This window comes from Phalacrocorax carbo, chromosome 1, assembly GCF_963921805.1.
Source record: "Phalacrocorax carbo chromosome 1, bPhaCar2.1, whole genome shotgun sequence".
Taxonomy (NCBI): Eukaryota; Metazoa; Chordata; class Aves; order Suliformes; family Phalacrocoracidae; genus Phalacrocorax; species Phalacrocorax carbo.
Genome location: NC_087513.1, coordinates 132,908,989 through 132,933,759, shown reverse-complemented (window position 1 = coordinate 132,933,759; position 24,771 = coordinate 132,908,989). Strand labels below are relative to the sequence as shown.

General features: G+C 39.1%; 1 protein-coding gene across 9 annotated transcripts in view; it reads right to left on the bottom strand.

Moving 5' to 3' along the window:
- Nucleotides 1-24,771, bottom strand: part of SCML2 (Scm polycomb group protein like 2) — a 73,549-nt gene that overhangs the window by 22,703 nt on the left and 26,075 nt on the right. For 7 of the 9 annotated variants that reach the window (XM_064474723.1, XM_064474753.1, XM_064474762.1 and 4 more), the window contains 5 exons: nucleotides 24,185-24,255; nucleotides 19,731-19,965; nucleotides 14,525-14,613; nucleotides 12,849-13,092; nucleotides 222-472 (listed from right to left, as the gene is read on the bottom strand). In XM_064474723.1, coding sequence (XP_064330793.1) covers nucleotides 222-472; nucleotides 12,849-13,092; nucleotides 14,525-14,613; nucleotides 19,731-19,965; nucleotides 24,185-24,255 — 890 coding nt within the window. The remainder of the gene's footprint in view (nucleotides 1-221; nucleotides 473-12,848; nucleotides 13,093-14,524; nucleotides 14,614-19,730; nucleotides 19,966-24,184; nucleotides 24,256-24,771) is intronic. The other 2 variants (XM_064474781.1, XM_064474772.1) reach the window with 2 other exon arrangements.

The window sequence follows — 24,771 nt, the reverse complement described above, 5'->3', positions numbered from 1 at the left end:
CAACTCACTCATAAATAAATTAGTAATCTTGTTCTGGAATAAAATAGTCCACAGAAGTTTATACTGAAATATTCCAGAATAGGTATTATAGACTTTTTCTGGTAACCAGTTGCTGAAAACAGTAAAGCCCTGAAGGCTGAAGAGAAGACAGAAAATTAAATAATAATAAATCTCACTACAATATTTTGCAATATGAAGTAAAATAGTAGATAAGGACTAACCTTTTTTCCAGGTTTTAAACTTTTTTTCCTTGTTTTAAGATTTTCAGTATGAGAGGTGCTTTTTGTCAGGGGAATATTTTTAGGAGACCTGCCCTTCTTGGGAACTGCAGACTGTCCAGGGGGTTTGCCCCGACCTGGTTTCCTGCCCCGTTGCGCTGGTACTGGAGCAGATTTCTGTGGAGACTGCATTGAACGCCGGGTCACTTTGGAAGGGGAAGATTGGATTTTTGCACTGCTCTTTGTAATGGAAACTGAGGAAAAACAAAAACAAAAGGGAAGGGGGGGAAAAAACCTCAAAATGAACGATGGAAAGCAACTTTTCTAACAAAGGCTTAAAAAAAATAAAAATGTAGTGCACAATTTACGTTGTAAAATAAATACACTTGGATATTTTGAACCTAAGCGGTTGGCATGAAACTATATAACTTCATTAAAGGCAAAGAGAGAACTCTATATACCCATTCTTTTAGAGGGACTTTCCTATGAGAAAAACATTCAAATAAAAATTAAAAAAAAAATTAATCCACTCACCTTATAAATGCTTCCCATAATTTAATTACCATATTTATAAAGTGCCACTCATCAAGAAGGGCTTCAAAATACTCTACAAATTATACAGCCCATAATACATCTGTTCTCCTCTAAAAGCAGTTTCCACTATTACAAGACAGGCCAACCACTTCTAGGGAGCTACAAACCAATTTTGAGCAGTGAAGAAAATCATCCCACTTAAGAGGAGAAACTGATCATCAGCAAAGTATCATTAATGAGCATTTGTCTGAGATGCCAGGTTAGAAAGTTAAGTTCACATAACTATACCCAGATTTTTCTACCTGGAGCCTTCCAGATAAAATTTTATTTGGAAGAAGGACTTCCAAAAATGAAGCAGAAAGTATAATTTTTATTCATTCTTAACACTGAAGTGGCTCTCTGTTGAATCTCCCATCCCAATACAAAATTGATCCAATGTGTGTATGATGTGACTGTATTATAATCTGGCGTGAAGTTGCAAGATGTAATCAAATTTCATTGAACAGAACTTCCTAGTTAGTAATCTTTTTCACCCAACTCACTCTTCTCTGACATAATAATGATGATTTTATTTTAACAATTCCCTTTCACAATGGGCAGATTAAACAACCAGGAGGATGCCAAACAGAACCTATGGATAGGGACATATCCTCAATGAAAAGATGTGTTGCACCATGCTACAGCAGCACCTGCGGCCAATAAAAAGCAATTACTAAGTCCAAAAGTCCAACAAATATTCTGTTTTGTTGGCCTGATTGCTGGCAAGCAGACAGATGTGTAAGCGGCAGAAGAGGTAAACAGAAGATGAAAACAGGAGATTTTGTGACAAACCACCCTTGTTAAGAGAGGTGTGGGAAAGGAACACACAACATATTTGAAATCGTTTGAAGCCTTTACACTAAAATTAGATGACCTTCTAGTGTCACACTGCCCCCACCACAGCCTTTCACATCTTGCTGATGATGAAGCTACTGTGATTCACCCTAACCTTAAATACTATGAACTTAATACGACACAACTTATAAGTATTGCAAGTTAGGGTTCAAGCGGGCTTTGACTGTCTTAGTCACTGGTGCCTGATCTGAAGCGCTACTGCAAAGTGGAGTATAGGGGGCTGCTAGTAGTTAATTTCCTGGATTTTTGTGAACTCAGAATATTTCTTCTCCTAAAACATTAGTATGTTGAGGCTTTCTGCTAAGCAAATAAAACACGAAATAAAACTCAAAGATACATTTGAAATAAGATATTGAGAAAAGAACATACTTAAAGATTGTGTAACAGTTTTAGTGTCTAGCTCTACGAGTGATATTCACCTCACCAGTCAAGCACCTAGCTTTACAACTGTTACTTTAACTCTGAATTTTTATTCAGGAGTTAACTGTTTTTAAGCGTGTGCAATAGAAAATGTCACAGAAAAACACACTGCAAACAGACTTCTTATAAAATAGAAGTACTGCTGACACACATTTTTAAAGCTGCAGGAGCATTTACATACATTGCTATTTGTCTGATTCGGTTACTAATCTAATATTCTTAAATGGCAGTTCAGAAGAAATCTCTTCATTATGGCTGGTTGCAGTCCTAATACATCAAACACAGGCATGATATCCCTAGGTATCTGACGGGAAGCACCTTCTGGATGTGCAAAGTGATCGCTTTCCTTTTATTTATGTATGCCAAAACTTATTTTCATATGCAATGACAGCTTAAAATAAGATGAACAGAATTTTAACCAAATGCTGCCATAGCATTACTCTTATGTCTCTGAACTGCTGAATGACAACTCACATTAAGATGTACATCTGGAAAGCAAAACCATATCAACCGTATGCTGTACAATTCAGTACTATGCATTGCGTCCTGTATTATGCTTACACCAATGTAAAATGCAGCTATTTTAAATGTATAGTTGTGTGGCACAAATAAATAAACAAAATAATCATGACCTTGTAAAGAAATGTTGTTTCACAATTTCTTTGTGCCTCTGCCTATGCTGAAATCTAGCAAATGCATTTCTATTCTTGCACAGTAAAGACACAGCTATGGTCAAATACACAGCTAATTGCAATGTCAACAGATTCTAGGAGCACAGGTATGAGTTTCAGGACGCTGGGCAATCCCTGCTCCCTTCCAGAAGGACGTTTACCAGACAAAGAGTATCAATGCAAACAGCTCCAACCACTTCAGACTGCCCTCTTGAACCACACACATCAAGTACCCTTATCTCAGCATCTTCCTACCTGTATACGCCAGAGGACCAAATATTAGCAGCATTAACCATTAAGGGGGGGAGTGGGGGGGGTGTCAGGTCCCATTTGGTATTTTTCCTTCTGCCTAGGGCTGAAGCCGCTTTTTTCAATAGGCAGGACTGCAACAAAGCCCATGCTGCCTGGGCAGCCTCCCGGAGATAGCAGCAAATGAGGAGGCTGCTATTTGCATTTGTTGATTTAAGAGAGGATGGGGGGAGCGCAAGGGAGTGGGAGACTGCTAAAGTAATTCCCATATTGTCTGCAGGCCGTATTGACAGTGATCATCAGTCACCTGCTCATACTTCCTTCACCCCGGCCTTCAGAGGGAGACCAAAGGTTATGCTGGGTCACAGGATCTGGAGGGAAATGAAAAGACATGCAAAATCGAGCTGCCAACCCACTGCATTTGTAGACAGAGTTATCCCCACTAGGCCACATGTTCCAAAAACTAAGACGTTTTAATAGTCTCATGAGAACTTGTTAAAATATAACGATGAAGAGAATAGAGAGGAAAAATGCCAAGCTCTGCTTGCAATTATTGCAGTATTTAGCTGGGATATTTACCAAAAAAGCACATTTGCTTTTTCAGGATGCTGCTTTGCATCACAAAGGCCTTCTCATTTGCACAAACAATATCAAGCGTTTGTGTCGTGTTGCTCTTCTACACAAATATCCAATGCTCCAGTTTCAGGAGTGGGATGCATTGCATGGCATTCTTTCTCAAGCCTCTTATTTGCACCCAAAAACTGTACCAGCATCCTCAGTAACTAAAGAGCAGAGATCACGCTACACAAACATACTTTACTGCTAACATAGTAACATTAGCAACTAAACATCATTTTCAAAGCTCACAGAGCTCTAGTTATACTGTCATGTTAGTGAGGACTATAGGTGACTACCTTCATGCAACACACAACAGCTGCCACGCTTTCAATTACAGCGCATTCAAAGTATTCTCTTTTTTTTCCCCCCCAAACAGTTCTGTGAGAATCCCAACACCTATAAACTTTGTATTCAATGTATATAAGAGAAACCCCAAATCCAATATCTTGGAACTCACAGCCTAAAGATGCATTGCCACAACTCAGTCCTCATTCACAGAAGCAGATCCACTGGAGCCAACCAAGCTCATTTACATGAGAAGGACATGAAAGATTAGACTTCAGATGAGGCCCAAATTCTGCTTGTAGAAGCAGAAAAACTATGCAGACACACGCAGGACTGCAAAATTTGACCCCAGAATGTTATCCTCAAGAGCTCTTGCCAGAATAAGTCAGATATTTAAGACAACTCTGAAATCTGAAGCTACTGAAACCTCCAGCACTTGGGAAGGGGATGGCACAGATGACAGCTCAGAAGCCTGAATTCTCATGCAATTCTAATTAGTAAAATTCCCTCAAATAATCCACAGTGATGGTTTCACCCCTTGTTTTTATGGAAAGCGAGGGGAAAAGAAGGTTCAGATTTGTCATATTGAAACATTAGAAATCTACCATTCAGTTTCGCAGAGCAGCAATTACAAGACAAGACTTTAAAAAGCTGAAGTGAAATTACACAAAGCAAGGTAGAGGCCCATTTTGCAATACATTTTGTGAACACAGCATTGCTACCCTGGGTGAAGGCGCCAATTAGGACAGTAAAAACAGTAATTCAGTGTTTAAACCGGCATTTCTTTCAAGACAGAAATTATTCTATTTGTACTGCAGTATTGTTCCTATGCCCCCACTGCCAAATGTTCTTCTGAGAATATAAAAACCTGCCTTTTTCTCATCTACAGATAAAAAAAAAAAAAATATGAGGCAAAGAGATTTAGCAACTTACCCTAAGTCCATGTGAGCATTCCACACAAAAGTCATGGAAACATACCTCCTGAGTTCTAGCCCAGGATTTTAACTTCAAAATTAACCTCCTTTAATACAGTAAGTTATCATCATGATAGTTCTGACAACTGGCAAAGGAGGTAGAAAAGATTAGCAATTTTTCAAAACAGCTTACTGCCAAAGATTATAAAAATTTATGTCCTTATGTCTCAAGTGAACAAGAGAACCATACAAAAGCATAAGTATCTGTAATAGATGCCACCTCTTTCTATCTGTGTTTGGATTACTTCTGGTTAAGAGGTAGCTGCAAGATACTAACTGATAGCAAAATGATGACTTATAACTGATTTTGTATCATAGCAACCTATCTAAAAAGCAACATTGCACTTGGAAACTTCAACATCCACCTCAGCAAGACAGGGACATTACCGCTTGCAATTTTCTTCTTCCTTGATTTTAGTCTCTCCTACCAGTATAACAAAAGAGAGAAAAAAAAGAAGAAGAAAAAAGGAAGTGTCTTGCTATCATCTGTGAAGAGTCCTGGCCTTCCTTTCACAGTCCTGAAAGGTGAAATGGAGGCCTCCAGGCAACATAAGACAAAACGAGAGGAAAGGAAAGCATTTCTTTCTCAGTGGCTTCCTCAGGCAGCCCTGTAGCACCTTCAGTCCCACTTCCAGTCTCCCACATTTTCAAGAGCTAGGCAAGCCACCACCTATGGAACAGACCTGTGAAAATAGTAATTAAGCTCCATCAAAATCCACTCCTAATCAAACTAACGCATATCACTTCCAAAAAAAAAAAACCCCCCAAAATTAATAGCCCAGCTGGGGCAGGGGGCACGCAGGAGTAGGGGTACAAACAAAACAAAAGACACACTCCTGGAAAGATCTCTCCAGTTAATCTCCAGAAACCAAGAACAGTGAAAAGCCAGCTTCTAGTCTCACCATTCAAGAAAGCGATGCTATTGCAACCATACTAGCAAAAAAAAAAACAAAACCCAAACAACCCACAACAAAACACCAAAACAAAAAAAGAAATACACACCACCCCCACACCACCCCCCCAAAAAAACCCCAAACTGTATTTTGTTGATAAGCTGGGAAGGAAGAGAGGAAGTAAATACCCAATAAACTATCAAAGCAGAACAAATCTGAGTTACCTGAAGACCATTTAGGTTTGCTGATGATGAATCTGTCAGTAAGCCTGGCAAAGCCCAGCTCTACTCATCAGGTAAGGGTTTTAACATCCTGATTCTTCACCCCATCATTACTGATTCTACCCAGGTTTTGCCATTATTTTTCCCCAGATAGCATCAGCAGGATGAAAGCTGGGCCCAAAATTAAACAATAAAATGCAACAAGCTTCAGGGGAAGAAAAAAGAAATGTAGAGCGCGGTTAAGTGCAATGCCACTATTTGTTTTGTCTCAATATCTGAATGACAGCACTAATATTCTTAACATAGCTTATACATACTAACAAAGATTCGGAAAAAATCCCCTGAATCCCATCCACTAGCTGGGCAACACAGCCACTGTTGACATCAGTTTCCACAAGACCTGAACAAGAGCAAACAAAAAAAATATTTTCTATGTAACAGTCAAAAACCCCATGTGTTGGAGTACTTCCAATTTAAAAGAAATTTACAACTACCTTATAAATAAACATTGTAAGATGGTGAGGAAACCAGACTTACAGTAAGGTCACAGCTTTGGGAAAGGCAAAACCTTTATTTTTTCTTAAGTGATTACCGCTCTGTAGCAGCACCATCCAGGCCTTGCTGCAAGATGCCAAGGAATAGTAATACCAAATAAAAAAGCTTAACATGTGAGAGAATGTGGCAAATCAGATTTTAGCCTGAAGCGCCGAGGAGTTTTTCATATACAATTCTGAAGACAGCATAAATCTGCTTACTGTATGTGCCTGATTTAACTACTGTGACCTGCTCATGAAAAGAAGCTGGCTGCACTGAGAGAAAAATTAAACCTCCAGCAGTATGAAATTGTACTATTTCAGCATTTGTTTCTTTTTTCTGTAATGAAACTTAAGAATTACCATGCTTATCTGATTTTTTTGGCTACTTTAAACAACGCAGTCTTTCACAGATCTAACTGTAGCTCTGTCTAAAGTTTCAACACTTTTGTTTCATCTGCAAACATACAGAGTAGTACTTAAGTTTATATTGATGTTGTACATTTGTGTAAAACTCAGCTGAAAATATAGCACAGCTATTTTGACAGAATTTCATTATCAATTAGAGAAGCACATCTCCAGTAGCTAGCTTGGAAAAATCTGCACAAAGTAAGCACTGAGGGCACATCTGAAAATCAAATAAAGCTAAACTAAGAAATCATAAAACAGACAAATAAGATACTTTTTAATCTCTGCTTGAGTGGGTACTACTCTTACTGCTGCATACAGCTTTTGAAGGAGACCTTTAACATCACAGGCTGATTAGCATAATGAAAGAAGATTGCTCTCACTGAGAATAAATGTGCTGAATAAGGGGAAAGGGGAAAGGGGAAAGGGGAAAGGGGAAAGGGGAAAGGGGAAAGGGGAAAGGGGAAAGGGGAAAGGGGAAAGGGGAAAGGGGAAAGGGGAAAGGGGAAAGGGGAAAGGGGAAAGGGGAAAGGGGAAAGGGGAAAGGGGAAAGGGGAAAGGGGAAAGGGGAAAGGGGAAAGGGGAAAGGGGAAAGGGGAAAGGGGAAAGGGGAAAGGGGAAAGGGGAAAGGGGAAAGGGGAAAGGGGAAAGGGGAAAGGGGAAAGGGGAAAGGCTACAGTTTATAACTTTTTATTTAGATTGCTAAATCATCTTCCTTTGGTCACCCAAGTTCTCTCCTGTACAGCACAGAGAGCAGTTCCTCCTTCATGAGTTCTTGCATCACCTTTATCTGTCAAAGACCCAGCTTCATAAGACTGTGGGGATCAGGGATACATAGAAACTGATCCCTCTCCAGACACTGTTCAAATCTAAATGATAGATACTACTTTATACTGAAATAAATCTTTGCAGGTGAAACTACTTACCATTTCCCACATGGCTTGTCCCCAGCTGTTCTTTTGTTTTCTCTCTTTTATGGAAAAGGTTTTACTTCTATTATAAATAAAAAGGTGGGTTGCCTAAGTAACTGCCATTTACATGTAATGACTAAACAGTAAAATGAATTTATATAGAAAAAGCAAACAGAACTGCTCTGACAACCTCCAGTCATCTGCTGTCTACTTCAATCATAAGCCTCAGATACAACTAGCTACAGTGCAACACAAGAATATTCTTAGGCATAGTAACAGCTTTCTATTATCCTACTGAGTAAAACAAAAATTACAATTATGGTGGATAAATAGAACAGCATAATATGTTTGGCCTAGAAAAAGAGTTAATAGGAAAATATCCAAAAGTTATCAAACTTAAAAAGCCTTTTTAAAGCATATCAAAAGCAGAAGTTCTATGGACCCAACAGAAGATCAAATTTCAGGATGAGCAAACATGGAAGATAATACACTAAAGCAACAAGATTGAATGGGTTTTTGGTTTTGCATTCATACTCATTCCAAGGAAGCTCATCACATCAGTTCCCGTATCAGAACAATCCCTCTTCACAGGGATTTGAAACAAGTTCCCTGACATGAAGTACCAGTAGTAGAGGTCAGGAAACAGAGGCAAAACAAGCACTAGAGGGCTGGCAGGACATACAGCGCTTAGGATTTTTAAGGAAGCAAAAAGATGAGATGTCCAGCCTACTGACTGTACTGTGCAAGTTTACCCTTAAAACTGCCTCAAGTTCAGAGATTTAAAAAAGTGGTTAATGCGAGGCCAACACTCTAGCCAGCAAGGTATGGACAGGACACCTCATGTCTGTGCTGGCCAAGTTGCTAAAAACTCTTGACAGAACAGAGGTAGTGAAACCAAAGATAAATACGATGTGTTGGGGGAGAACCATAGTTTTTGCAGAGAAAAGCTGCATCTTGCAAATCTATAACTGATTTTTTTTAAGGAGACAATAAACAAGCGGACTATCGGAAGTCCATTGTTGTAGTCTGTGGATTTGCACTTGACAAGATCTCACATGACAGTCTCTTAAAAAAATCCTTAGCTGGCAAGGGACACAAATGAAGATGTTCATGATCGTTCCAGAGAGTTTCTTGGAAAATACCAAACAGTGGCCAGGAATAAACAGACATGTTTCCACAGTCGAGAGAGGACGCTAGAGGAATCCTGATGGGATCTCTGCTTGGGCTTGTGCCATTTGATTCATATATAAGGATTTTACAAGTCTGGAATAAAGATAGCTGAAGGAAGCTAGAATATAGGTCTACAAAATCATGATGGATATGAAGGCAGCAATTAGGGAATTACTATTTACTGTCTCTTCCAGCACAAGAAGCTATTTCAGTACAAGAACACAAGGACAACAAATCGAACCAACAAGAAAAAGGATATCTCCTTTTCCACAGAACTCGTCACTACAGGATGTTGTAGGCACTAGAAGTTCAGATGGCTCCAAAAGATAACTGAACAAAAAAGATCAGGCCCCTCCAGGAGGTACTCAGCTTAAAAGCATTATTGTGGGCTTGGGAGGTGCTGGGTTGTAGAAGGCCAGAGAGTAGCAATACTTCTGCAAATCTCTCTCCTATGTGCTTATGCTTTTCTTCAGATATCTGCTTTCAGCCACTGCTGGAGAAAGCCTGCTAGAGCAGATGGTCCTTCAGCTTGATCCAGCATAGACATTATAATGTCAACTTCCTTCACCAGCTATAGTTCACAATGATGCTCCTGAGTGACAAGGCATCTCTAAAAGCACTTAGGTGTCCAAGAGACACAGAGAGAGCAACCTACTGCATCCTTAAAATATTAACCTTGGGCCAGCAGGCCAAGCCAACATCAAGCACTGTTGTCAAAGCATACATAAGTTACCACTATCAGAGATATTTCTAAAGAAACAAACTACAATATTAGCTAAGCACAGCTTCTACTAGTATAAATATTGAACACTACATTTCATATGACTGTACACATACCCTGACATCCAGCAAGGTCCACTTAAGTCACATTTTCTGATAAGGACCAAAGACAAAACATCAACACAAAGATTAAGGCCTGAATGCTAAAAACAGTTGGTCTGAAACAACTTCTCACCTACCTTCTCCATTTTATCTTCTATTAATTGCGTCTTAGTTCCTGAGCTTATCTAAAACCAATGCAAGTTACAGAAGATATGGCTATAAAGACTAAATATACCACATAATCTGGTCTTAATAAATTCACTCATATCTAAGAAGCCTGTGTTTAAACTGTTCTTAAAAACCTCCCATGACAGAGGTCCTGCATTCTGTCTCAGCAACCTAAATGACTAAGACAGTAAAGACATGACATAAAATCTTCCCTAATTTTCATATTGTCTCCCTTACTGCATTTCATCTTTTTCAAAAGGCTAAATTAGACCCTAAAATGTAAGTCTCATGGCAGGAAATTGTTGTCCTAGGTATGGATGAAATTTAAAGCATCCTTTATTGCTTTCATACTTAGATTGCAGGATATTGGTTTTGCTTGTTCACTAAAATCTGAGGGATTTTTTCAGTCATTTAACTAGTGATTTAACACATTTAAATGCTTTCAGGAAAGGCAGTTACAAAAATCAAGATTACTTGTCATTGTATTCACTCTGAAATCTAAGCCACACTCAGTCAACTATTTTCACTTTCTATTACAGTAATTCAAGGCAGAAATACTAAACTAACCTGCAGGAAAAAAGTCTGGGCCAGAATACTGCTATAATATTTCAAGTAAATCCCTACAATATAGTAGCTGTCATACGTTCTTCCTTAGCAGGAATGTAGTCAATGTTAATGTGACTTAATGAAGAATCCTGACAACATTATCATATTTCTGAATTGAAATGACTTGATTACACTCTCCTTGCAGCTATTATTTACATCTTAATAAAGGACTATCATTACAGTTCTTTAATGGCTCAAAAGCAATCAAATAACAGTGAAAAACATAACCTGAGAGCAAAAAATATTTCATCCAGCTATGTAAATTTGACAAGTGTGCATAACATGCACAAACAGCACATAAAAGATAAGCACATGAGACAAAATTGATAGAACAAATTCTTTATACTCAGAACGGGGCGGGGGGGGGGGAAGGAGCACACAGAATTTTAATAAAATTGCAGTTAACTTTGGGTTCACTTTTACAATTAAAAAAAATAACAAAACCCCCAGCCTGTACCTCTCCACCCTCAGTTTCTATCACACGTCCAAAAGTCTCAGTTTTGACTAGAAGTCTGTAGGAACCTTGCTCCAGGTTTTATTAATGCCTAAAGTGTTACCCTTTTTCATAACAAAGCAATAGAATCCATAAAAATATCTGGGTAGGTATTTCAAGCATTCAGCAAATTCAAGAATTTTGTTTGGTTTATTATCTGAACAACTGGAATATGTAATCAACTTTACTAACTTTGATCTCTATCAAGCACTGATCAGGCAAGAAAAATTCTGTACTTATTATCTCAAAATATTGCTTGTTTTCCAACAGTGCAACTGGAGTAGACTAAACAAGTACTACTTCTTTCCAGCTGATGCAGTTGGACTCAGCAATCTAAACTGTCACAAAAATATCTTCTAAGAATTTTACACCACTCATTTAACACAGCCCTTCTTTGTATAAAGCCATTTTACTTCAGCACAATTAACTTACCATAACAACACATCTCATTCATGATTTCTCAAGACAAGGTCAGCCTTCTGAAGAAGCTGAGAAAGACACTTCACAGAAACACTGTAACTGAGGTCAGCCTGGTACCTATTAGATGACTTCTGATCGAATATAGATTGTCCTCACCTGGCTTCCCCTGTCTTCCCACTGCAGGGTAGTACTGGCAGATCATCCTGGATCTGCCAGTACAGCTACACACATAGTTACTCCCTTGCTGAAACCCGCCAAATCAGGGTAAACTAGATTACAATGACCGTTGGCAGTAACTGCAGACAGGCAGGTGAGGGCAAGGATGCAGAGGTACCCTCACCTAATTTCAGTTAGATTTTCCACATGGTTCTTGACCTGCTGGCAAAAGATTGAGGAAAAAAAAACAATGGGGATGGAGAGGGCAGGAAACATGACTGATTTCTTTCCTTCTTCCTTCTGTTCCTTTGGTACTTCCAGTGAGAGTCCTGTGATACCAGTCTAATTTCTCACTCACCTAAGGCCAGTTGTGAAAATGAGAACAAATTATTCCAGTCAACAATATTAAAGTAGTGAATTAAAATATGGTTCCCCTCTTCAAAAACCTCTCTTTCTGTCAAATTTGAAAGGAGTGAGGATAGAAGAGCCCAAACAGTTCGACAGAACAGCCTTACACTACAGAAACGTGAGAAGAGGTCCCCAGAGGAGCAGAGGGATTATATTCATGGATATCCGTCTTCATTCCATTTCCCTTATTTCTAAGGTAGATGGCTTTACATTATAAAGCACAGTGGCCATTAGCTAAAGGGACTCTATAACCCTATATCCTTAAAGGCATGAGGATGATAAAGCATTCAGAATAGGCAGCTTCAAGACAGAATTTTGTGACTATGAAGGAAGAAACACTAAATACGTATTTTAAACCTTCAGTCATCACAGAAGCAAAGACTACTTCACTTTCTTCAGTTAGCTTAATATAAAATGCTGCTGCAGCCAATATATTAGTATCATTAAACAGGAGCATTTATCTATAATGCAAACAGCAAATCCAGTTTTAATCCAAGATTCTTCACAAACACACAAAAATTAAAGATTATCAAAATCCCTCCTAACAGTATTAAATAAAACATGTTCCCAGAGTTACTATGAACGGACAAAAATTGTTTCCCAAAAACACCATCCTATTAGCTTTAAACTACATAAAGAAAATTTAACAACATTTCATCCTCATCAGCTACTCACAAATCAAATCTTCAGTCTTATCTGCATACAGCCAGCTGGTTTTTAAAATTCTGCTGTAATTGAGGGGAAAAATAATTAAGCAATATTATTAGTCATCTTACCATTGTTCCCTGGTGGTTGTAATGCATCTCCTGTCAAGCTACACCATCCGACTGGGAAAATATCTCGAGAATCACATCTGCACCAATAGTCAAATGCTCCTCTCCAGCCATCAAATGTAACAAAAACTTCGTCTCCTTTAACATCTCCAATGGTTGCTGGGCAAATCAAGTATGGGTTCTTTCTATCTATAGCTTCAAGTTTCATTCCAACTTTAAAGCAGTTTGGCACAGGTTTTGGTGGTTCCTACAAAAGTAAGAGTGGTAGAATATTTGTATTTCTATGGCCTCTTAAAAAGAAAAAAAAAAAAAGGAAAACCTGTATTTTTCTTCAACATCCTTACTTCTTATATTCGCTACACTCAGAAACCTAATAGGAGACATTCAATGGAACTTACTCATATTTCAAATTTGCTTTTGCTCTTCTGTATTACAAAAATCCAGATTCTGTTCCCACAAACACAGCTGGGATAATTAGCAAAATTCTCCATGACAGAAAGACCCTGCTAAAAGTATTTACATAAGCAGAAGGTTGCACCCAATACATTATGTCTGGGCAGCAAGACAGCAAAGACACTAAAATGAAATTATTACATGCTAATAAAGAAGAGGAGGCTTGCAGGGAACGGATATTTCTGGGGACTGGTAACTGTCTGGTAAAAGCTTCACCTCCCAATTAATCCATGAAAAATTCATTAGCATTGGACATTATTTATAGGCCTCTGTTAACCCAGTCGGCCTTAGACCAATTCCAAGTGGACAAAAGAAAAACAAAACTCAAGTCAACGTGACCAGCATAAGTGTACCCCCACAGCGGGAGTTGTGACCCGATGGAACCTGAATTACCACCTCAGCCTCAGGAATCTCATTATACAAAAGCTGTCTCGGACGTGCTGGTAGGCTAGCACAGGGAAGCGTGGTTCAGCACGCCTCAGAAAATATAGATAATCTTGTACTAAAAAATTATATAATTATATAAAGTTAACACACAAGCAATGTGATTGCAGGTCTGGACCTAAATGATTTGCTGACATACCTGTCAATGTCACTCTCAGTATCAAAAATTAAGGCATTCCATGCGACAGCAGGGTTTTACCACCTCGACCAAAAATTGAATCAACAAGTCATTTCAATGTTACTGTTGGTTTTATACAATTTTTCATGTTTCACAGTAACTTACTCAAGAGTCACATTTAAAACACTAAACAGCTTTTTCTACTATTGTCAACCACTTTCTCACTATATTTTAAATTACGAGTATGCACCCAATGAAGAAGTTTAACAAAACCTTTCCAAGCACTGCTGCATTCCAATGGCTCATACTCCCCATTTTTTTTACACCTGTGCACACTCACATGAATATGGTGCTGTTAAGAAATGATATGCATTGATTTTAAACAAATGAGACAAAAAAAGAGCTAACAGAAATTTGCCAAATAACACACCATACTTTAAGTCTCAACTAAGGAAAAGAGATGCCCATCCCAATGGACTAAAAGCAGATTGCTTCCTGTCTAGCTTTGTAGCATGCCAATCCACTTCAAAATAATTTTAAACAATAGTCTCGCCTTCCTGTGCTGCAGACAACAAGGTAATATCTTGGCATCCTAATTAAAAAAAAAAAGTAACCATGGACCAGTTGATATAAAGTTGTTTACTAGCAGTCCCTTTCTTCTTACCTTCTTAAAGAATGCTGCGGGTGCCATTTCAGCTCCATTGAGAGTTTTTAAGAGAAACATTGGCCAAGACGACGCATTCATCTGGAACCCTGAGTAACACACAAGCAAACAGCCCTACTTTCAGTTTGCAAAATAAAATAGGAGGAGAAGGATATGAAGTCTGCTTTACTAAAGACTCATTCCCTCTGTTTTGGACTTGCCAAAATAAAAGTAACCAAGAAGGAACAAACAGGGTCGCTGTCAGTGCAAAAAGCTGTGCAATGCATTTCCATTCTGAGTGACTTGCCTGAAGAATCAGTCATCATAATCCGTGATATTAAAGATATTTGTGATATTAAAGATAAACATTTAGGACTTAATGACATGCAAGTTGTAGTACAGTAAGGTGGTCCCACACAGTCCCTGGTCCAGTAGAACTTTGCTGCCACAAGCACCTAGCTTACTTTTCAGGTCTGCTTTTTGCTCTCATTCTAAAACATCCTCTGCTCCAGCTTCTCTCATTTATTGACGAGATACCTTCTTTATTTTCGAGACTCTTGTAATTCTTTCAACAGACCACAGACAAAAAAAAAAGAACAATTGGTTTCTTCTCTCTCCACCGCCATTAAAATAAATAAATAAATAGCCTTAAAAACCAAAGAACACGTAACAGGGAAGAATAAAAATACAATTATTTCAATAAATGCATGTATCAGATTGGAAAACATAAACGAGAAGATGTTTCTACTTTAATATTCTTCATTAACAAGTGAATAAAAAGCACAAACAATAACCAAATTTATTTAGACGAACAACCTTATTCAAGCAGAACAAAGGTTTGGCTGATAACATTCTCATCACAGATAATCTTTCCTCAGAATCCACTACTTCCCAGTTAAAAAATAACACAAAACAAAAAAAAATCCTTTTTCTTTTTGTGCTTTCCCAATGGATCTTTCAAAGTAATAAGTAAGATAACAGACATAGTGGACATTTTTTCTGTGTCTTTAGCAGTTACAGGTCTGGCACAGTTCTACAGAAAACCAGACATAATAAAGCAAACTGGAAATTTTTCTACAAATCAAATAGTACCAGAATCTGCCGGGAACTGATGAGTTCCCTCATAACTGAGCCTTGACAAGTCTCTTAAAAAAAAACGTAGCTAGAAAGGTAGAACATATCTGCAATTCTTGATCAGTTAAAGCATTAAGTCATCTAAAATTGGATTATATGCCATAATGATTCTTTAACTAGTAGCTTTAAGCTACCTTCAGCTGAATAAACAGTTTTCAAGTTGGAACTACCCATGCAACATCTAAATGAATACAAACCTCATATTTGATAAATGGTGTCATGATTTGAGGATTTGAGGATAATCTGACCTATTATCAGTCCTGGTTTGATACCAGAGTCTTTATACAACCTAAACACGTGTGGTTACTGAAACACAATATTTCTAACCAGTTAGCCCAGAAAAGACATATATGCAAGACAGAGGAATGATAACTAAACAACAGTTTCAATTAACTTCTTTTGCCGTTTACGTCATCCTGGTAAAAACAAAGAAAATGTTATCTTCAGTGTAATTTGGTGAAAACATTAAGCTCTCAGCAACAAAAAAAGCTCACCTATGAAAAACAAAGGCTGGAACAGGAACCCTTTGCTACATTAATCACTTTCTCAAAACCCTTATGTAACATGCATAATTAAACCTACGTAAAAATCAGGTAGGAGGGACTATTTTAGCTAGTTGTTATTATGCTAGAAGCAGAACATTAGTATCTAGAAGGTTCCCTGAGATACAGAAAAAAAAAAAAAAAATCAGTTGCTTAAATGTCTAACAGGAGGTAATTATACACCCAATTAGCTCCCAGCTTTGCCCAGGAACAGGATGCTGTAAAACTGCCAAAATAGCTTTTTCAAAAATTTATCTAGGTATGCCAGAATGTTTGATTGCTGGAATTTAGCCTATCTCTAGAAAATCTAAGGCAGGAGGGACAAAATAATGGCACTCACATTCTTTTCTGAATAACCAGCAATTGTTCAGAGGGCAGGTAAACTTACATGCCTGGGTGCAGGGATACAGCTGCTTGTTAGGTGCTGCACTACAAGCAGCCTGCCTGAATAGGAGTAAGAAATAGTATCCAAAGAGAAGGGATCAACCTTTCTACTGACCATCATGGAAAGTTCCTCTTCTTAACAGATCAGCTGCCCCCATTACAGATAACCAGAGTTGTTTTATTCATCAGACTGGTTTAGAAACACATTTATAAAAGCACTACACTCCTGAACTGAAGCCATATATTTAACAGTGTACATATGCATAGCTGAAGCAATAACTATAATCGCCTCTCTTACAACCCTCTTTCATACTGGTATCACTGCCTTCATTCTACAGGGTTATACCAAGAACTTCAGAGACATTAAACTGAGTAACCTCTCTCTCTCAAAAAATTATAATCTTTTCCCCCAGGTGCCAAGAATTTCCAGTGCTTTCATTCAAAACCTCCATATATCCACCGGAAAGAAGGAAAAAAGCCCTTCTGGGCTCAAACTGTATCTACCTATACCAAATAATATTTTTCTAGACTGGCACCCTGGTTACATTGCTTTTCTTGTGTTTCTAAAGTAGCACAACAGTGCAAAACTCTACCCTTATAGTCTACATGAAGTGTCTTAATGGTTACGTCAACTGCTCCTGTGTCTGTTTGCCTCTCTACACGCGAACAGAAGAACTGAAAGTTGTAAACAAATTCGGATGACAAGTTTTTTGAGAGGCTATTAAGAAAAAGCATACCTCTCTTCTAAGTGTACTAAACCTCTGATGAGGTATCTGTAAGAGCTACTGATGACAACAAACCAGAAGTAGGTTCATAACCATAAAATGGGAAACCAGTAGTAACCCATTTCTGATTACAGTTCATTTCTTATTATATTTTATTACTAATAATCTTATTATTTCTTATATTAAGAATTTTATTTCTTGCATCTTCTAAAAATTACAGATGATAACACGGTAACGGGAGAGTGTGGTGCTGTTGTACGTTTTGGTGGGATTAATATAAATTTTGGTTATTATTTTTCCTCCTTTTTAAAAGCAGAATTATTTTCAGAACAATGTGGGAAATGTGCTTCTTTAAAGATTTCCACACCTAGAAGTTTAAGCTATAACAAATATGGTACAAGAATGCAGATCTAAATATACAGGTTAATCACAGTAAAGAACTGTGATATCACACTTTATTACCACCTAGTAGTTAGTCAAAGTTACCTCTGACTATTCCTCATATAGCAAGGACTTCCTTCATACAGCTCCCCATTTGATAAACATAAACTTCCTCAATAAGACTAAGCCCAAGAACTATTTCTCAGCTGGGGGAGACACATAATGTTGTCACCCTTACTGCTCATGGAAGGCAAAAGAAATTCTGCATACTGTTTCTAAGCATAGGTAAGCTACACCTTGCTCACCCGCATTTGTTGTGCTCACAGACTAATCAGGACAAACGGATCAGACGCCCCCCAACACGTTGATTTGAGGAGATGAGGAATCACGTGCAGTATAAACTTGCAGTTTGCTAAAGCTCCGGCGTGCTGTTGCTCCTGCCTCCGGGCAGAATGTTGCAATGCCGCCGCTAACTCAGCGTATGCTGCCTTTCCCAGACCACAACCGATTCGCTCGGCGCCCGAGAAAACAGGGGCTGCCCCGAGCTGATGCTCCTCCCGCAGCCCTGCTGAGCCCTTCACCGGTCGCTTAGCAGCCAGCGCCTTCTGGTGGGCTGCTCCGACTTACTGAAGAGGGAAAAGGCAAGTCAGCTTTCCCCAGCCCCAACGGAGGTCTGCTACACGGACCACGCACAGCATCAAGCAGGAAAGCACTGTATCCATACACACTCTTAAGACAGGGTGTGTATGAGGGAGCGTTTACAGAACGGGCACATGACAGTGTGTGTCTCATAATTAAGAAAGGTGTCAGGCACTCACGTTTTATCACAGAATCACAGAATGATTTGGGTTGGAACAGACCTTAAAAAGATCTAGTTCCAACCCCCCTGCCATGGGCAGGGACACCTTCCACTAGCCCAGGTTGCTCAAAGCCCCACCCAACCTGACCTTGAACACTTCCAGGGATGGGGCATCCACAACTTCCTTGGGCAACCTGTTCCAGTGCCTCACCACCCTCAGAGTGAAAAACTTCTTTATAGCTAATCTAAATCTACCCTCTTCAGTTTAAAGCCATTACCCCTTGTCCTATCACTACATGCCCTTATAAGAAGTCTCTCTCCAGTTTTCTTGTAGGGCACCCTCCAGGTGCTGGAAGGCTGCTGTAAGGCCTGCCCACAGCCTTCTCTTCTCCAGGCTGAACAACCCCGACTCTTTTCAGCCTGTCTTCATAGGAGAGGTGCTCCAGTCCTCTGATCATTTTTGTGGCCCTCCTCTGGACGAGCTCCAACAAGTCTGTCTTTCCTGTGCTGAGGACCCCAAAGCTGGACACAGAACTCGAGGTGGGGTCTAATCAGAGCAGAGCAGAGGGGCAGAATCATGTCCCTCAACCTGCTGGCCACGCTTTTTTTGATGCAGTCCAGGATATGGCTGGCTTTCTGGGCTGCAAGTGCACATTGCCTGGTCATGTTGAGCTTCTCATCAACCAACAGCCCCAAGTCCTTCTCCTCAGGGCTGCTCTCAATCCATTCTCTGCCCAGCCTGCCTTTGTGCTTGGGATTGCCCTGACCCATGTGCAGGACCTTGCACTTCACCTTGCTGAACTTCGTGAGGTTTGCATGGGCCCAGCTCTCAAGCTTGCCAAGGTCCCTCTGGACGGCATCCCTTCCCTCCAGCATGTCAACCACACCACACAGCTTGGTGTCATCAGCAAACTCACTGAGGGTGCGCTCAATCCCACCATCCATGTCACTGACAAAGGTATTAAACAGCACCAGTCCTAATAATGACCCTTATATTATCCCCTTGATATTAAGGGACTATTAAAAAAAAAAAACCAAACCAGAACTCAATCTAATTATTCTGCTCATTCTTATGTCAAAAGAATCAAAAAAGAAGAAAAAGCCACAATTCATTTAGCCTGAATTAATTTGCTTACCTCTTTTTCAATTAAATAGTGGTTTGGTGAAACATTAGTACCATTTATTTTGCCAAGAAAAAAGGGAAAATTGACTTCATGAAAGCAGTACTCCACACACAGTAGTTCAGAAGCTTTGTTTCTTACCAAGTGGAGGCTGGAGCATGCCCCCTTTCTTTTCGCAGGTCCCGATGGGTTGTATGTCTGAGGAATCCACAAGCCTCCAAAAATCATTTTTGTTGTCGCTTCCATCCAGCCGCAACCTTAGCCTGGCACCAGTGATTCCAATTACTGTAGCTATACAAACTGAGGTAACATTGCGAGGATCATGGGCTTCCAGTTTCATGCCAACTTTGAAATCGTTTGTAGGTGGAACTCTAGACTACAATAAAAGGTAAAAAAGCCTTTTTCTTATTGTTATTAGCATTGCTAAATTTACCAGCCAGTTCAATATACAGCTTTCAAACATCCAAACATACCATGTAAATGGTAAATATAAAGAAGCCTTTGAACTTTGAGGGTTTAGCAGCAAGTCAGAAAAGGCTAACCTACCAACAGCTACCATTTCAGTTACTTGATGCATAAGCGTGACTGATATCTAAAGAGATAAGCATGCTAAGAAGGGTAACAAGGGAAACCTGACGAAGATACAGACATAAAGGTGGGGGAGCTGTGATTAATTCTTGAAGTGAATGCAAAACAAGGACATCGGGAAACATGACATTCAACTATAAAACCCCAAACAAACCCACAATTAAAAAACAAAAAAACTACAACCCACACCCAAAAAAATTATTAGCTTTCAATTCAAAAGAAATAGTTATTCTCATTAGAGTAAAACCTTGGAAATTTAAACAAAATTTGGTCCTTACTACACACTAGGCACTACAAAAGCTCAAGGCAAGAAACAAGAAAGTTTCTGCTTCAAAAATAAGGCTTACAATACAAAGAAAGAAGACAGAAAAAGAAGTGTTAATTGCATTTTACAGAAAGAAAAGCCCTGAAGTCACATAAAACTTCCATGCCAAGACAAAAATTGCAGCTTCTGCGTATTCATAGAGAACTGATTATATTCATACACATAGAATGAAATGCCAATTTAATTAGCACAGGGAAAAGAAGAGTGATGAATGCAGCTTGGTCTTTGAGCAGAACTTTTTGTCACAAGCTAAAGATGAACATAAGAGAAGGACAATATTTTTCACTTGCGTACCAACACACTACTGGCAGAAGTTCACTGGACTGTAGTCTGATTACTTGCCTACTGTAGTACTGCAGGCAATAACATCATCTGATGATGTTCAAAACTTTGTATTAACGCTAACTGGGATTGAATGCCTCTTGCTGTTCTCTTTAGATGTCTCCTCATTTCCAGCCTAAATTTATTAATGGAAATTTTTGCCAACACTATCATTTAACTGCAGTTCTTTTTGCTCCTTTGTAAATGACAAGAAAATCTACACTATATTTACAGAGGGCAACCCAACCCTTTTTCAGTTCTCTTTCAACAAGTTAAATAAGCCAAGCACTGAATTTTCTCTTAGGAGACGATGACTATTCTCCTACCGCCGTGGAAGCCCTTTTCTGCAACTCTTACAGTACAACGCTGCTCTTGAACGCAGACGCCAAGAACTGTCAGCAGCCTTCCCCATGACATTTAAAACCATTACCTATCTCATACAGACTAACACAATCTGAATCCTAATATGGGAGGCAGGTAAAAAAAAACAAACCAAAACCATGGGTATTAATGCTCACAAGATTCAAATGTCCCTTCTCCTGCCTGCCTGACCAGGTCAGATGGGGATCCCATAGTAAGCAGATAAGGGTGCACTTACCTGTCTGGGTACACAGGAAAAGGCTGAAGAAATCTGCTACTGTAACAACTGTTAGTGATATTCTGACGCCATCACACTTAGTATTTTAAAATACACCTTGCTCCACTTGCCATGGTGTGCAGGTGCGCTATTTACAACACACCCTAGACCACTAGACCACTAGCAGGAGCCCGAGCCCAAAAAACAGAGAGGCAAGCAATATTCAGTGAACACTGAGTGCAGCATCTGCCAATGCTGCATTTAGACAGCAGGCTGTCTGAAAGGGGAGCCTGAGCATATTAAATTTAAAGGGCAATTCAATTTTGGGATATTGCTTGTCAAGCTGTTACTTTCTACAGCCATGAAAGGCAACTAAAATTAAGAAATTGGGGGGTGAGTTTGTTTGCAGAAAAGGTGAGTTTGTTTAAATACCAACAACGCAAGGCATTCTACTAAAAAGGTAACGCTTCCATGCAAGTCTGTCCTTATAGCAAAATAAGAAAACCTGCTCAGTAACAGCCTTGTTTTAAGCTCTGTTCAAATCACAAGCAACTGAGTGTTTCTTAATTTAAAATTTTCAATTGCTTGAAAAAAAGTTGCAGGTTGAGAGAAAGGAATGGGGAATGCATAGAAATCTTAAGTAGTAATTAAAAACAACTTAGAGCAACAGATAACATACCTCCTAAATTAAGATAAATACTTTAATCAATTTCCATTAGCTGTCTGTGCCTGTATCTTAATTTACGGTAGAGGCTTTAATTTATTGCTCCCCAGGTCATTTTTAATTACTACAAAATTTTAACTCTGTAGAATTCCCACAGGTCACGAGTTCTGGATATAATTGTCAAATTAAGTTTCTCTCTGTTATTTGTTTTGTGGCTGGCCACAGCAGTGTATTTCTTTGCATTACAGAGAGTGATAATAACACGTACAATTCATGTGTAACCTAATAAAACTCAAATTAGTTCTACACAACGCTCAAGCACTTTAGTTTCTAAAATCTGCAAACATGTAGTGAGAGGAGCTAGCTCTGCACTAATTAGCATTGCATATCACCTTCTACTTGGAGGTCAACTCTTAGAAAAACTGAAAGTCTGCATACGTAAATTGTTTTGAAATTTGCTAAGCACAGAAATTAAGTCTCTTCTTTCCAACCCACATACTCCTTAAGCAATCGAGGTCACTTGGATTTATCTCAGTCAATGCATGTATCTTAAGCGTCTGTATTTAAGGTGTTACTTGGTTGTTCAGTCTGGATCTCTTGAGCATTAGTGGGGAAGAGGAAGATGCGTGAAAGGCACAAGGAAAGGCTGCTGAGCAGCTTTCTGCAGCAGCTACATCTCTTGCGAGCGTACGCTCTGGTCATGGTGGTATACGGTCTGTGAGTATGGCATTAACCTCAGAATGATCCAGGGATATGCTACCGCCCTCTGCCTCTACCCAAGCAGAGTTTGAGGTCTCTGTCTTGAGCGGGTATCCACTGTGAAAAACACATACTGTAGAATTAATTTCTGAAGCTCCAGAGCTATGGACACTGCTATTCTTAGCCACCTCTCACTGAAAGCTGCATGTGAGGGGCTCTTTGCTCTTTAACCTCACCTGCGAGGAGCAAGCTGAGATTCAAGATGTAGTACATGGAAATGCCACCACCTGCATTCCTCGCTCCTTATTCTCCATTCCTGCAATTACTTCAGATTCACTGAGTGACTGTGCCTCTCTTCCTCAGACTATTCCGTTCGTGTTGCTTTTCGTTTGGTCCCCACTGGAGGCCAGCATTATCTCCAGTACCATCAGACTACCAACAAACCCTAGAAGATACCTTTCTGATCATGCCCAATCCATTAAACTAGACATGCACCACTTGTCACACCTATTACAGCTCTATTAATCTGAACTATCCAAATCCTTCAGCATCTATCTTCCTAACAGAGTGAACGCATACAGACCAAAACTCATCCTATTTAAGTTTATGCAGCTAAGATACTCCTCAACTTGGTTAAATACGAGCCCCAGCTCCCTCTACAGAGAGGAAGATGCCTGCAGAGGTCTACTCAGGCTCCAGAGGGCTGAATAACTGGAAGTCATTAGCTCACACAAGACGGCAGATTTAAACTGCATCTGCAAATACATACCAAACCATCAGGGGGCAGGGAATCAAACTTGTAGGGCACAATGTAAAATAAAATAGTACATTATTTATATAGTATGCTTCATTATAAATCCAGTATTTCCTTTGTATTTCCCGATTTTTTAAAAACTTCAATATCTGTTGCTCCTTAGTAAAAAAGCACTCCGCTCAGAAAGAGACAAAATTAAACATACTTGAGAGATCCAGAAAAGAAGTGGTGAAAAAACTCTACTACACACATCTTGCAACTAGCCAGAATTGAAAGGACTCTTTCAGAAATGGGACAGAAAAAAAGCTCCTCTGACAACCAGCCAAATTTTAATTCTCACTAAAACCATGGTACCTCTAAGATTACTGAAAAAAAAATAGAAAGTATTTTTGAACTCTGAGACTGTTTTCATTAACTAGCCTTCTTTTAAAGGAAAACAAAGCCCAAAGCTACAACTTTAATGAAACCCTCACAGCTTGGCTCGAGGCAGAAACCAAGAATGAAAAACTTCAGTAGCTAGCATCTGCCAAAACTGTAAGCTACTGATAACTAAAGATCAAAAGAAGTCAAATGGGAAGTCTGCAAGCAGTCCAAACATAAAAGTTGCTCTAGGATCACCCTGTAACATGCATACATACACACACTGACAAAATAGTATCTGGCATACCTGTCTGAAACAGTGTAGAGGGGCAGCTACTGATTCAGTCTCTTTCAGATAATCATCCCAATTAAACTGTTCTGGAAGACATAAGAGAAAAAAAAAGACCATACAGACAGTTTTTAAAAGGAACTTAAATTAAAAGGGAGGTTGGGGAAAGAAAGGGACAGAAAAACCTATCTATCTTGTAGAATACATCACACACACACCCCCAAGAACAGGATTACTCTCAAATGGAAACTCCACCTCTGAAGAACATACAACCCTTGAAGGAGCTTTAAGAGTACCATTAATTCATAGGGGTGACCACACAATAGGCAAAATCAATATAAGCATTCCCCAATTTTTTATTTTTTTTTTTTGGTGGGCCACATACAAAAATACAAGTCAGGATATCTAGGTTCAATTCTCTGCATAAGGACCTCCCAAGCATCCTTGGACAGATCACATTAGCCTTTCTGTATCTTAGTTCCCCTAACAGCAGAGGACCAATAAGATATCTCAGTACTCCGATGAGGTTAATACATGTAGAAAAACACAGACATGTAGATTCTGTTGAAATAAATGTTGACAATACTATCCCCAGTCCACTAGAA